We start from the raw sequence: 15,140 nt of genomic DNA, 5'->3' as shown, positions 1-15,140 counted from the left end.
CACTATGAGGTACCATTTCACACCAGTCAGAATGGCTGCGATCCAAAAGTCTACAAGCAATAAATGCTGGAGAGGGTGTGGAGAAAAGGGAACCCTCTTACACTGTTGGTGGGAATGCAAACTAGTACAGCCACTATGGAGAACAGTGTGGAGATTCCTTAAAAAACTGGAAATAGAACTGCCTTATGATCCAGCAACACCACTGCTGGGCATAGTACCCCAATGTTCATCGCAGCACTGTTTATAATAGCCAAGACATGGAAGCAACCTAGATGTCCATCAGCAGATGAATGGATAAGAAACCTGTGGTACATATACACAATGGAGTATTACTCAGCCATTAAAAAGAATACATTTGAATCAGTTCTAATGAGGTGGATGAAACTGGAGCCTATTATACAGAGTGAAGTAAGCCAGAAGGAAAAACATAAATACAGTATACTAACGCATATATATGGAATTTAGAAAGAGGGTAACAATAACCTGGTGTACGAGACAGCAAAAGAGACACTGATGTATAGAACAGTCTTATGGACTCTGTGGGAGAGGGAGAGGGTGGGAAGATTTGGGAGAATGGCAATGAAACATGTAAAATATCATGTAGGAAACGAGTTGCCAGTCCAGGTTCAATGCACGATGCTGGATGTTTGGGGCTGGTGCACTAGGACGGCCCAGAGGGATGGTATGGGGAGGGAGGAGGGAGGAGGATTCGGGATGGGGAACACATGTATACCTGTGACAGATTCATTTTGATATTTGGCAAAACTAATACAATTATGTAAAGTTTAAAAATTAAAAAAAAAAAAAAAAAGAGAATACCTCCTCCAAGCAAGGAAGGCTTCCTAGAGGAAGTGACTTCTAAAATTAATTAAGTCAATTAGCAGTGAGCTAGTGAGTAAGCCAGAGGAAGTAAGTTGTTGACAAATCATACATGAAGAGGCAAACAGTGCTTAAGAACACATAAGCTAAATGATACCTATGGCCCTCCTACTTCCTCTCGGGTACCTTCCTAACTTACTGTGTACATTGTGCTCAGCTTTTATCTGTAAGCTCCTAGGGATAAGAAGAAGCCCTTACTTCATAGGGTAATATTCTCTCTGCTGAGAGATGAACTCCATTTCAGATCCTCATTTCCATTCAATTTTCTCTGACACAAACTGGCATCCACTGGACCAAGCCACCTCTTGCTTTCCTAATTTCATAGCTTATCAACCTTTCTTTCTGAATTATTAATACCTTAAGGACAGTGAAGCACATAAAAGATGCCTTTTTTCCCCATGGTATCAATGTCCTTTCCTTTCCCCAAAACACACATGGCACTCCACATACCATATCATCATACAAAGCACTCACTTTCACATCCTCTTGATTTTTATCAATTCACTTCACTACCCCTCCCCACCTTCATTATAAGGTTATGTTATTTAGTTTAATATCATAGTTTTACTTGAAATTTTAGCATTATATGTATTACTGCATGTGTGTACACTAAATTGGTATGCTCAAGACTGAGATGGACTTCAGTTACACCAACAGGAAATAGTCAAGAGATATTGAGGAGTAAAGAAGTTAGTCATAGAACTGAGGTACCTGATAGCACAATGGAAATTTCAATAAGGTAGTATAGGGGAAAGTATAAAAGTAAAATTGATACAAAACAGGATGATTGTATTGAAGAGACTAGATGACTAGTGTGTGCTAAGTCACTTCAGTTGTATCTGACTATGCATCCCTATGGATTATAGCCCACAAGGCCTCCTCTATCCATGGGGATTCTCCAGGTAAGAATGCTGGAGTGGGTTGCCATGCCCTCCTCCAGGGGATTTTCCCCACCCAGGGATCTAACCCATCTCTCTTATGTCTCCTGCATTTGCAAGCAGGTTCTTCACCACTAGTGCCACCTGAGAAGCCCATACTTGACCTCTAAATACTATACCAGAGTCCCCATGTCTCTCTGCCAGTAGTTGAAAGAAAACTGTCACTATGATATATAAAACCACTCCATATTGGTCCTTGAACTCAGCAGTGGCCACAGGACTGGAAAAGGTCAGTTTTCCTTCCAGTCCCAAAGAAAGGCAATGCCAAAGAATGCTCAAACTACCGCACAATTGTACTTATCTCACAGGCTAGTAAAGTAATGCTCAAAATTCTCCAAGCCAGGCTTCAGCAATATGTGAACTGCAAACTTCCAGATGTTCAAGCTAGTTTTAGAAAAGGCAGAGGAACCAGAAATCAAATTGCCAACATCTGCTGGATCGTTGAGAAAGCAAGAGAGTTCCAGAAAAACATCTATTTCTGCTTCATTGATTATGCCAAAGCCTTTGACTGTGTGGATCACAATAAACTGTGGAAAATTCTGCGAGAGAGATGAGAATACCAGATCACCTGACCTGACTCTTGAGAAATTTGTATGCAGGTCAGGAAGCAACAGTTAGAACTGGACATGGAACAACAGACTGGTTCCAAATTGGGAAAGGAGTATGTCAAGGCTGTATATTGTCACCCGGCTTATTTAATTCTATGCAGAGTACATCATGAGAAATGGTGGGCTGGAAGAAACACAAGCTGGAATCAAGATTGCCGGGAGAAATAGCAATAACCTCAGATATGCAGATGACACCACCCTTATGGCAGAAAGTGAAGAAGAACTAAAGAGGCTCTTGATGAAAGTGAAAAAGGAGAGTGAAAAAGTTGGCTTAAAGCTCAACATTCAGAAAACTAAGATCATGACATCTGGTCCCATCACTTCATAGCAAATAGATGGGGAAACAGTGGCTGAATTTATTTTGGGGGGCTCCAAAATCCCTGCAGATTGTGACTGCAGCCATGAAATTAAAAGATGCTTACTCCTTGGAAGGAAAGTTATGACCAACCTAGATAGCATATTCAAAAGCAGAGACGTTACTTTGTCAACAAAAGTCCGTCTAGTCAAGGCTATGGTTTTCCCAGTGGTCATGTATGGATGTGAGAGTTGGACTATAAAGAAAGCTGAGTGCAGAAGAATTGATGCTTTTGAAATGTGGTGTTGGAGAAAACTCTTGAGAGTCCCTTGGACTCCAAGGGGATCCAACCAGTCCATCGTAAAGGAGATCAGTCCTGGGTGTTCATTGGAAGGACTGATGTTGAAGCTGAAACTCCAATACCTTGGCCACCTGATGCAAAGGGCTGACTCATTGGAAAAGACCCTGATGCTGGGAGGGATTGGGGGCCAGAGGAGAAGAGGACGACAGAGGATGAGATGGTTGGATGGCATCACCGACTCAATGGACATGAGTTTGGGTAAACTCCGGGAGTTGGTGATGGACAGGGAGGCCTGGCGTGCTGCGGTTCATGGGGTCGCAAAGAGTCAGACACGACTGAGAGTCTGAACCTAACTGAACTGAAGATACCAAGTGAAACTTTAAGATTCATATTTATTTATAAAGTCCCCATCACATCCTTATGTTTAAATAGCCACCATATTTACTAATCCTCTCTTATTTTTCTGTTTGCACTGTGATAAAATACATTTTCCATTTTAACCAGTTTACATGCACAATTCATTAATAACATTCACATGGCTGTGTAGCCATTCTAACACATTCTAATGAAACTTTAGAATTGATCTAGATACTAAACAGCTAAATATTTTTTATCAGGTTTAGAGTAGAAGCATTTCTCTGAGTTGTATAATCATGAGCTTATCAGAAAATTTAAAATTGTAAAATTATGTCCCAATCTGCTGGAATTTAGGAAGATAAAACAGAATATGATAAAATGAAATATTATACATTTGAATTTTTTAAACCTGTCTTCATCCCTTATTCAGAAAATATTTATTGGTAATTTCCCATCTGCAGGCACTGTGATAAGTTCACTCATCAGTGAACAAATCAAACAAAAGCTAAAAACAAAACCCTCCTTGCACTGTGTTGAGTTTTGAGCAGCATTCAGACAATCACAAGAGGTATGAATAGCTTATCTAGTATACTAGAAATAGCACTATGTATAAAAGTAAAGAGGTGAGGTGTTGCCCTTTGAACATTACATTGGACATCTTAGTCAAAACACTGTTTATGCTACTTAGTTTCATTTTTTCAAAGTAGTATTTTTTTATTTTATATTGGAGTATAGTTAACAATATTGTGTTTCAGGTGTACAGCAAAGTGATTCAGCTATACATATATATGTATCTATTCTTTCTCGACATATTTTCCCATTTAGGTTATTACAGAATATTGACCAGAGTTCCCTGTGCTATACAGGTTATCTAAGTATAGCAGTACTTTGGCTAGTATAGTCATTTTAACAATATTGATTCTTCCAACCCAAGAACATGTTGCCTTCCAAGCCAGATCCTTTGGGGGCTACTCTTCCCAGAGACGGACCCCTTGGCTGGAAAGCCTCATGTGAAGCTCAGGACTTTTACTCCTGTGGAAGAACTTCTGCGGTATAGTTATTTTCTAGTTTGTGGATCACCCACCCAGTAGATATGAGATTTGATTTTATCATGATTATACTCTTCCTACCATCTCATTGTGGCTTTTTGTCTTTGGATGTAGGTATCTTTTAAAGGTTCCAGAGTGTGTGTGTGTTTTTGTTGATGGTTGTTCAGTTAGTTTTTTTGGTGTTTTCATAAGAATGGGTAAGCACAGATACTTCTACTTGCCATCTGCAAAACAGTCCCATTCTTCATGTTACATCACCAATTTCATCTTTCTCTCAAACATTTATAATACAATAAGAAATTTTCCTTGGATTTCTTCGTGCTGTGCAGTTTTTATGAGGAAATTTTGAAGAAATTCCTTCAACTCTTGCTTGTAGGATTCTAATAGGCATTATATGGGGAAAAGATTGTACTAGTCAAATATTTTTGGAGGAGAAAAAAACAGAATAAGTTGAACAGGTTTTTCTGATAAAGTATTTCTTAGCTTCTTTAATATGTATTGTGAATCTCAAAGAGGGATCTATTACAAAGTGTATTTCCTGGACTTATGGCCACAGAGACCCCCGTTTTCCTCTGTATTTCGGGTACAACACTGTAGGAATTATAGATGCATGAACATGTGACACATCCAAGCAGGAGTGAATTGAAAGAGGCAAGTTTAAAATGGGAGTCAATTTGAATAACTAGCTTGAAAGACATCTTTGAAGTGGTATGTTAAATGCTTGTTAAAATGAATTTCCGTGATCTCCATTTCAGTTGGTTTTGTAGCTCTCAGATCCGTCTATGAATTCAGACTGCTGCTGGTGCCAAAAGTCAAGTTAGAACCTAAGTCATAGAAATAAACGCTAATAAAATAAGCATCAACTTTTACGTGCCATGTATTATTTAAGCAGAGTAGGCCAGATCTTGCTTCCCTCTGAGATGTTTTGTTTTATTTTAAGAGTGCAAAAGCAGAACTCGAAAGGCTGCGGCTTGGTGCAAAGCGTGACCAAGGTGGAGATGGCACCTTAAAGGAGAAAGCCTCCATCGTGGCCCAATGCCTGGAGCACAAGGATGAGAAACTTCGAAATCGAACCAGAAAACACCGGAGTTTCAACTGTCTGGAGGACACAGAGGCTGAGGTATTTCCAGGGCGACAGAAAGGCCATAAAGGCCTAAAGACACTGAGGAAGACCGAGGACAGGAATGGCAAAGATACTTTGGACTGCAATAATAAGTTACCACCAAAGGTCATAGAAGAGCTTAGCGTGGTTCTCCAGCGATCAAGAACGCTTCCAAAAGAGTTACAGGATGAGCAGGTGGTGCAGAAGGAAATAAAATGACTTGTCCTACAAATTATTTTTTTAAATATTGTGTACAGTGTCTGAAACCAAACTGTATTTTATGCTGGGAGAGATGTGTTTAGCTATCCTTAACCATTTAAAGAGCATTTTAAACTATTAATATGTATGTATATATGTGACAAGTGTTAGGATTCACTGTGTTGTGGTCTGAACAAAGCTTGTACAGTTCAAAATGTTAACCTTGCGTAGGAAGGCATTGGGTTACTCTGAGTGGCCAACCTTTTGAAGTACAGTTGACCCCTGAACAACATGGGGCAGGGGTTAGTGTGTTAATCTGTGTATAATTTAGAGTCAGCCCCCGTATCTGAAATTCCTCTGCATTTGTAGGTTCAACTGATTGTGGATCATGTAGTGCTGTAGGATTCACTTTTTAAAAATATCCACATATAAGTGGACCCACGCAGTTTTAAACCCACATTGATCAAGGGTCAACTGTAGGTGTCTGTTAAGTCGTGTAAATTTATGAACAGAAATTGCAAACTGTACTGTATTGTATAAAATGCTGTATGTAAATGAAGCCTATGAAACTATATGTAACACATTTTGCACTTTGAGAAACCTTGTATATAAAGTTATCATATGTTTTTAGGTTTACATAGGGTCCAACCTTAGGGAAAAGAAAGGAAAGTAAGTTGGAAAGGGGGAGGATTTATTTTAGTGGCTGCCTATCAAACAACACTGAGGTTTTAAAAAGAGGCAAAGAATTAACACATGTCCTGAAAGCCAAGGAGGTCAGGTTGAGATTCATTCTAGTTTACTGTTGACCAGACCTTGTTCATGAGAAACTGCTTGTTAAGAAAATAATCTAGTGACTTAAGTGTTTCCCAAGATTAGTATTCAGCCAGCACACATGAATAAGGGCACTGGCCACTGTTCCCATGGTGTCAGTGGACCAAGCGCAGTACCAACCCATTCACTACACTTGAGTTCTTTGCAGGTGGCTGCTGAGAGGACTCTTACCCTGCATTGAAGAGATCATGTATACCGGACCTGGCATGGATGCCACTTGCACTGTTGCTGTATACGAGCAAATTTTGTGACTTCCTTACTGTCATTCCAGTATGAGCAACAGTCATCATCACAGGGTTTTATTGTTTTTTTAATTACTGTTTTACTTTGTATATTCATTGTATGTTCATTTCTGAAGTAATATTGAGTCACAATTTACTGAAACTGTACAACATATGGCCATCTGGGGGTAGGAATTAGATTAACTACTATACTTTGGGGAGCTACTAGTTCCCTTTCAACCTATTTTTTTTTTTCTTTTTAGTAAAGCAGGAATCTTCTTCCTTTGCCTAATAAATAATGACAGAGCCCTCTATTTTTAATTCCACATAAAGACCAGCTACTAGTTTGGTTGTTTTCTCAAATAGTTGACAGGGGTAGCACTTTTCATCAGTTTCTTTAGAATTGTATTAGGTCTGGTGAGTTTTGATCAAAATTATTTTACTAGTAGGTAGCCAAGCTTTATTCCTACCATTTCCTACCCCCCACCTGTTTTTCAGGTGTCTTATCAGAATTTATCAGTATACAAAGGCCCATACTTTTTTCAGTCCAATCATAGTGCAGTAATATGCTGTTAAATGCTATGAATTTCTTCATTACAAAATACTGATCTCTCATACCTGGTGGTGATAAAATAGTTTACAAAGGATATGTGATATTTATTCTTTAAATCCACATAGATTGGAATTTTCTTTTTAAGAGAGAAACTGCTGGTCAGTTTATGAAATAGGTGGCACTGCTGGGGAGCCTTCATAGCTATAAAGCAAGAATCATGGTGTTTAGAAAAAAAAAAAAAACTAAAACTATTATTTTTAGTAAATGATAATATTTATGTTTTATGAAATAAGGGGACATGAAAATTATGCTGGACAATGGAACAGTATCTGGATTTTTTTTTTTTTACCTGCCTTATTTGAATACTTTTGAAACTTGAGCTTAAAATCTAATAACTTCTATTTCCCTTCCTGTACAACTGTCTCCATTTTTCAAGTGTAAGATAAGGGCTAATGATGACATCTCATATATTTTAAGTAAAAATTAAAATTGTTTTCCAAGTCCACCTGAATGTGACTGTTTTTTCAAATTAACCACCTTCATCTTTTGAAAATAAATAAATAGATTGCATTTGAAAAAAGTTTCAATATATACTTCAAACTAGCTGTTAGTTTTTTAACATGTCAGTATGAATACTGTTCTCTTTTAAATGATGACTATATGCAGACATGAAGAAACAAATTGATGGTACTCTCTCATTTCTGTTGCAATAAAGTTAATAAAATTAAGCAAAAGTAATTGAAGCAAAAATATGATGTCCATATAACTATATTATCTGCTAATTTATATTTGATAATTTTAATGCTAAAATATACAAACTGTATTGTGAAAGGAATATTTTTGAAAATTCACCGAATTTATTTGGATAGACTGTAGTATCCAGGTATTTGCACATTTCTCACACTTCTAATAATTACTTTGAGGAGATGATGAAAGCTTACAGTATCTCATCAAAATTTGCACCAAAACTTTCATATTATTTGCTCAACAAAAGACAAAATTAGCTTAATGTGAACAATATCTTGTTATGTGTACAATCATCACATTTATTTCTAATCATCTGAAAACAGCACAGAAATGAATATTGTCGGTAACTGAAATTTATCTGCTTCACATCCCTTAGTTATTATTTTTAAAAATTTTTTGTTGAAAATGTTGTAAATTATTTTGTATATACCTATCTTCTCTTCCATGGCTACTAATGTATAATGTAAAGTTTTTAATAACTCATATCTGTATAGATTTGAGACATTTTTGTGAATTACTGGATTAAAGTTCAGAATCTAAATGTTCTCATCTGAGAAGTGGGAATAACCAATCTTGTGGGCTTTTTGTGATGACTTATATATAGTTGACCCTTGAACAACACAGGTTTGAACTGTGCAAGTTCACTTATACATGAATTTCTTTCAGCAGTAAATAATAGAGTACTACATGATCTACTGTTGATTGATTTCACAGACAGGGGGAGCAACTAAGTTATGTACAGATTTTCAACTGGGTAGGGGTCAGCATCCCTATCCCCCACATTGCTCAAGGGAATGAACTACACAATCCACTTTTTTGTGTATGTTTTCAATAAATATTCAGTAGGCCCTTGGTAATCACACATTCCACATTAGCAAATTCAGCCCACTGTGAACTGCAAACTTAACATGCTATTAATAATTGGCTAAATCTACAGATATTTACCCGTGAGGATGAAAAGCTGACTATGGGTATCCTCAGATTTTAGTATACATAGCAGAAATGCCAAGAAGGCAAAATGGTTGTCTGAGGAGGTCTTACAAAATAGCTGAGAAAAGAAGTGGAAGTCAAGGAAGAAAGGGAAAGATACACCCAACTGAATGCAGAGTTCCAGAGAATAGCAAGAAGAGATATGAAAACCTTCTTATGTGAAATAAAGGCATAAAGGAAAACAATAGAATGGGAAAGACTAGAGATCTCTTCAAGAAAAGTAGAGATACCGAGGGAATATTTCATGCAAAGATGGGCACAATAAAGGACAGAAATGCTATGGACCTAACAGAAGCAGAAGAGATTAAGAAGAGGTGGCAAGAATACACAGAAGAACTATACAAAAAAGATCTTCATGATCCAGATAACCACAATGGTGTAATCACTCACCTAGAGCCAGACATCCTGGAATGTGAAGTCAATTGGGCCTTAGGAAGCATCACTACTAACAAAGCTAGTGGAAGTAATGAAATTCCAGCTGAACGATTTCAAATCCTAAAAAATGATGCTGTTAAAGTGCTACACTCAATATGCCAGCAAATTTGAAAATCTCAGCGGTGGCCACAGGACTGGAAAAGGTCAGTTTTCATTCCAATGCCAAAGAAAAGTGAAAGTGAAGTCGCTCAGTCGTGTCCAACTCTTTGGGACCCCATGGACTGTAGCTTATCAGGCTCCTCCATCCATGGGATTTTCCAGGCAAGAGTGCTGGAGTGGATTGCCATTTCCTTCTCCAAGGGATCTTCCCAATCCAGGAATTGAACCCGAGTCTACTGCATTGCAGGCAGACGCTTTACCATCTGAGCCACCAGGGAAGCTCAGAAAGACAGACTTTCCCAAAGAAAGGCAATGCCAAAGAATGTTCAAACTACCACACAATTGCACTCACCTCAAATGCTAGCAAAGTACTGCTCAAAATACTCCAAGCGAGGCTTCAACAATACATGAACTGAGAACTTCCAGGTGTTCAAGCTGGATTTAGAAAAGGCAGAGGAACCAGAGATCAAATTGCCAACATCCATTGGATCATAGAAAAAGCTAGAGTTCCAGAAAAACATCTGCGTTATTGACTATGCCAAAGCCTTTGACTGTGTGGATCACAATAAACTGTGGAAATTCAAGAGATGGCAATACCAGAGAAACATACCTGCTGCCTGACAAATCTGTATGCAGGTCAAGAAGTAACAGAACTGGACATGGAACAACAGACTCTTCCAAATTGGGAATGAAGTACATCAAGGCTGTATATTGTCACCCTGCTTATTTAACTTATATCCAGAGTACATCATGAGGAATGCAGGACTGGATGAAGAACAAGCTGAAATCAAGATTGCTGGGAGAAATATAAATAACCTCAGATATGCAGATGACACCACCCTTATGGCAGAAAGTGAAGAGGAACTGAAGAGCCTCTTGATGAAAGTGAAAAAGGAGAGTGAAAAAGCTGGCTTAAAACTCAACATTCAAAACACTAAAATCATGGCATCCGGTCCCATCAATTCATGGCAAATAGGTGGGGAAACAATGTAAACAGTGACAGACTTTATTTTCTTGGGCTCCAAAATCACTGCAGATGTTGACTGCAGCCAGAAAATTAAAAGACACTTGCTCCTTGGAAGAAAAGTTATGACCAACCTAGACAGCATATTAAAAAGCAGAGACATTACTTTGCCAACAAAGGTTGGTCTCGTCAAGGCTATGTTTTTTGCAGTAGTCATGTATGGATGTGAGAGTTGAACCATAAAGAAAGCTGAGTGCTGCGGAATTGATGCTTTTGATCTGTGGTATTGGAGAAAACTCTTGAGAGTCCCTTGGACTGCAAGGAGATCCAACCAGTCCATCCTAAAGAAAATCAGTCCTGAATATTCATTGGAAGGACCGATGCAGAAGCCAAAGCTTCTTTGGCCACCTGATGCAAAGAAATGACTCTTTGGAAAAGACCCTGATGCTGTGAAGGATTGAAAGGAGGAGGAGAAGGGGATGACAGAAGGTGAGATGGTTGGATGGCATCACTGACTTGATGGACATGAGTTTTTTTTTTTTTTCTTTAATAGAAAATTATTTAATTAGTATACATGTGTTCCCCATCCTGAACCCTCCTCCCTCCTCCCCCCCCACACCATCCCTCTGGGTCGTCCCAGTGCACCAGCCCCAAGCATCCAGCATCGTGCATTGAACCTGGACTGACATGAGTTTGAGCAAGCTCCAGGAGTTGGTGATGGACAGGGATGCCTGGCATGCTGCAGTCCATGGGGTCGCAAAGAGTTGGACACTATTATGCGACTGAACTGATGCTGAAGCTGAAACTCCAATACCTCAGCCACCTGATGTGAAGAACCAACTCATCAGAAAATTCCCCAATGCTGGGAAAGATGAGGGCAGGAGAATGCTGACAGAGCATGAATTGGTTAGATGGCATCACTTCTCAATGGACATGAGTTTGAACAAACTCCAGGAGATAGTATAGGACAGGGAAGCCTGACATGCTGTAGTCATGTGGTCACAAACAGTAGAACACAACTTAGTGATTGAACAATAACATAAGCATGGACAAGGGATTATGATGATAAGAAAGTAGTTGTACTCTTAACCTCTCCCTGACAGAAAATGTCTTGGAACCCTTTCCTAACAGTTATACACCATCTAGGGATGCATCTGAATAAAGACAGAACAATTAGGCAACGACTCTCCTCTTTTGAGGAAAGACTTACCACCTAACAACTCTTGAGATCATCCATGCACTGCAATAGCCAATAACCTCAGTAGTTGACACACTTATCTTCCCAAGCCCACACTATGCTGTTGCCATTGCATTGAAAGGCTAAGAAGTGATTTCCCACTTCAGAAACATAAAAATTTCCATTCCAAAAATAGAGATGACTGGTGACAACACTCAAAGCTCTCAACAAACACCAAAACCTGGGACTTTCAGCTCATTTCTGTTGAATCCCTTTTGTTTATTAAATCCTAGCAACATAAGGCAACACGTTGTTCAACAGTTCACTTAAGACTATTCTAAATGTTGGATCCTTCATCAGGTTCCTCATAGCTCCCATAGCGGAGTGTTCATGGCTCTTGTTCCTACAAGTGCTGCCTATAACAAAAAGCAAATGGCATAAATGACCCTGGTTCCAATTCAGTAATCTGTTCCTTCACATACTTTCTACAGATGCTTACCCCCAATGAAAGGATTTTTATGTTTTATTTTTTTAATTGAAAATGGTTTGGAACCTATTGGAAGTAACCAAGATGCCTGAGTAAATTTGTATTGATCCTAATATTTCTAGTTATTTTCTGCCCAACTGCTCAACTACCTAATAAAGAGACTAGGAATCCTTTAGTGAGGATTTATTCTTTGGCAGATGAACTTAACTTTTGCCTCCAAGGAATTTGTCTGGTTTGTGTTTTTTATGCATTATTCTAACTATGGGTTTCCGTGGTGGCTCAGACAGTACAGAATCCACCTGCAATGCAGGAGACCTGGGTTCAATCCCAGGGTTGGGAAGATTCCCTGGAGGAGGGCATGGCAGCCCACTCCAGTATTCTTGCCTGGAGAATCCACATGGACAGAGGAAACTGGCAGGCTACAGTCCATGTGGTCACAAAGAGTCAGACACAACTAAGTGACTAAGCACACACACACAGCACATTCTAACTACAGACCAATTCTTTTCTTTGCATGAAACAGAATTGTGAAATTACACAAGTAAATGGAATAGAACGGTAATTGGTAATCTTCCAAATGCATATAATTACCCAGTTGAATAATGAAATTAGACATCTAACTAGTAGTTTAGAACAAGGTAGAAATAACATATTTGACATGCTAAATCAAATTTATAAAGATGTGATTATGATTATAGATATTTTATAAAACATAATGACCTCTTTTACTTCACCTCATGAAAGACAGTGTATACACAAAGCCAAAGAATTCTATATACTCATTCCAGATAAATCAGATCTTAACAGATTCTACAATCATATTACAAAATTATCAGAGCTGAGGCTTCTTCCTAAGATTTTAGTGGAATAATAAACCTAATTTACTGGCAGATATTGTACTCATGTCTACAGAGGAATTCAAACACTTTTTAAATATTTTGAATGAGCTCTTACACAATTAATACAATTTAAATACCAGAAACATTTAAATCATTTCTATCAGTTGACTGCTCAAATGACAAAATCAACACAAGGAGTTATTGTATATTTTAAAAGGTAACCTGCTAATCAGTTAAAGTCATTAAACCTGAATACTAAATTCCTGGTGATATACATTTTAAAATACTACTGCAGAACAAACTCCTGTCCTCATCTGCAATCAGCAATCATTATAAAATGTCCTATAAGTAGCCTGCAGGCCCGAAATCCCTCAGGGATTTCCCATTTTGCTGCAGGACAGTGCTTAATAAATATTTCTTGAGTGACTGCATGAATAAGAGCAGTCATCAGCTTTACACTTAGTGAAAATTACTTCCAGATTTTGATAAATGTTTAACAGTTTGTGGTAATCGTGTAATGTTTTTTGGTTAGTGTTATTCTGCCTATTCAGTTGTTTATTTTGCCTTTTTGCTGGCTTTTTCCCCTCCGTTTGTTAATGGTGTTTAAATAGAAAATTGGGAAAGTCTCTTCCACTTGTTCTACATAAATGTCATTTTATACTGGAAGTCTAGATCTGGTCTCAATTTTGATTAAAATTCACTTCTCAGCTTGGTTTCTAAAGATATATATCCTTATAAATTGTTATTGTACTTCTGCAACAGATTACAATTTAATGTCTTTAACTTAAATGTCCCACTTAATAGAAATTCAATCGCTTTTCTACTTACCAATTATAATAGAAAAAATTTGACCCTGAAATATAGTTGCTAATTTTTCCAGTTTTTAGAATAATAGAGTAATAACTGATTATCAAATGCCAATGGTTTATATTCATAAACAGTTACCTGAGCTAGGCCTTTCTGTTCCAGACAAAGAGAATTTGGAGATATAAAAAGGTTATTGCTAAACCTACTGCAGATGAATAATCCAGTTGCTGCTCTGATGTTTCTGGGGATTAAAACCCCTTAGTAAATTAAAGCTTGCACATTTCATCAGTACAGTCATGTATTGAGCATTTACCAAGTACAAAGCATTAGCTAAGGATATATAACTTGCAAGATTTTTTTCATAAAACACAAGGTGATAAATTTAAAATATTTAGCATTTTGCTAGTCACATTCCCAAACACCAATATTTAGGAAACATTAGTTTCCACTTTATTCATTCTGTTGTATTCACTTTTTTTATTCCACTTAACAATGATTTATGATATCTACTCTATGGCTGGTATTGAGCTAGTTAGCAATCCCATAATTGGATCTAAATTTGTAAGATAATCAACCACGTGAAGAACAAGAAATGGGACCAGGGTTCATCCACAATGCTGATAGCTCTCTAGCTCTCTGAAATTTGATGGAAGTTGCCTGATGCTCCACTCCACCTCCAAGTAAACCCAAACTCTCGTCAAAGAAACTGTTTTGCACTTTAAGAATTCTTCAAGTTTTACTCAATTATTCAAAAGGTGTGTAAATATTTTATAAGTACAATTTGAAATATTTTTATATTTTTATTTTAATTAGACAGACATTGTTAATGTCTTTGGTAAATGAAACATCAGCTAGTTGAATGTATGGTAGTACCTTTTTAATTGGCACTCACTTTTAGAAGTATACAGCATTGTGGTGGAAAAACATCATATGTGAAGTAGGCCCCCTTCATGGATCACAACCTGTCATGGCAATGGGGCTTACATAACTCAATGAAGCATTGCCATGCAGGGCCACTCAAAACAGACAGGTAACAGTGAAGAGTTCTGACAAAATCTGGTCCACTGGAGGAAGAAATGGCAACCTACTCCAGTATTCTTGTTTAGAGATCCCATGGAAAGTATGAAAAGGCAAAAAGATATAACACCAGAAGATGAGCCCCACAGGTCCTCAGGTATCCAGGGGAAGAGCAAAAGGCAATTACTAATATCTCCAGAAAGAAAGAAGCTGGGCCAGAGCAGAAATGATGCTATATTGTGTGTG

The 15,140-nt window shown here is 37.9% G+C and overlaps 1 protein-coding gene across 1 annotated transcript in view; it reads left to right on the top strand.

The window, feature by feature from the left end:
- ARAP2 (ArfGAP with RhoGAP domain, ankyrin repeat and PH domain 2) overlaps window positions 1–7,837 on the top strand; it is a 201,877-nt gene extending 194,040 nt beyond the window's left edge. The window contains exon 33 of the mRNA XM_010852420.1: window positions 5,368–7,837. Within this exon, the coding sequence (XP_010850722.1) occupies window positions 5,368–5,748 (381 nt within the window). The 3' untranslated portion in view covers window positions 5,749–7,837. The remainder of the gene's footprint in view (window positions 1–5,367) is intronic.
- Window positions 7,838–15,140: the final 7,303 nt, after the last annotated feature.

Source organism: Bison bison, unplaced genomic scaffold (assembly GCF_000754665.1).
Source record: "Bison bison bison isolate TAMUID 2011002044 unplaced genomic scaffold, Bison_UMD1.0 scf7180017864310, whole genome shotgun sequence".
Taxonomy (NCBI): domain Eukaryota; kingdom Metazoa; phylum Chordata; class Mammalia; order Artiodactyla; family Bovidae; genus Bison; species Bison bison.
The sequence above is the reverse complement of the archived record's forward strand: the minus strand, read 5'-3'. Positions and strand labels throughout refer to the sequence as shown.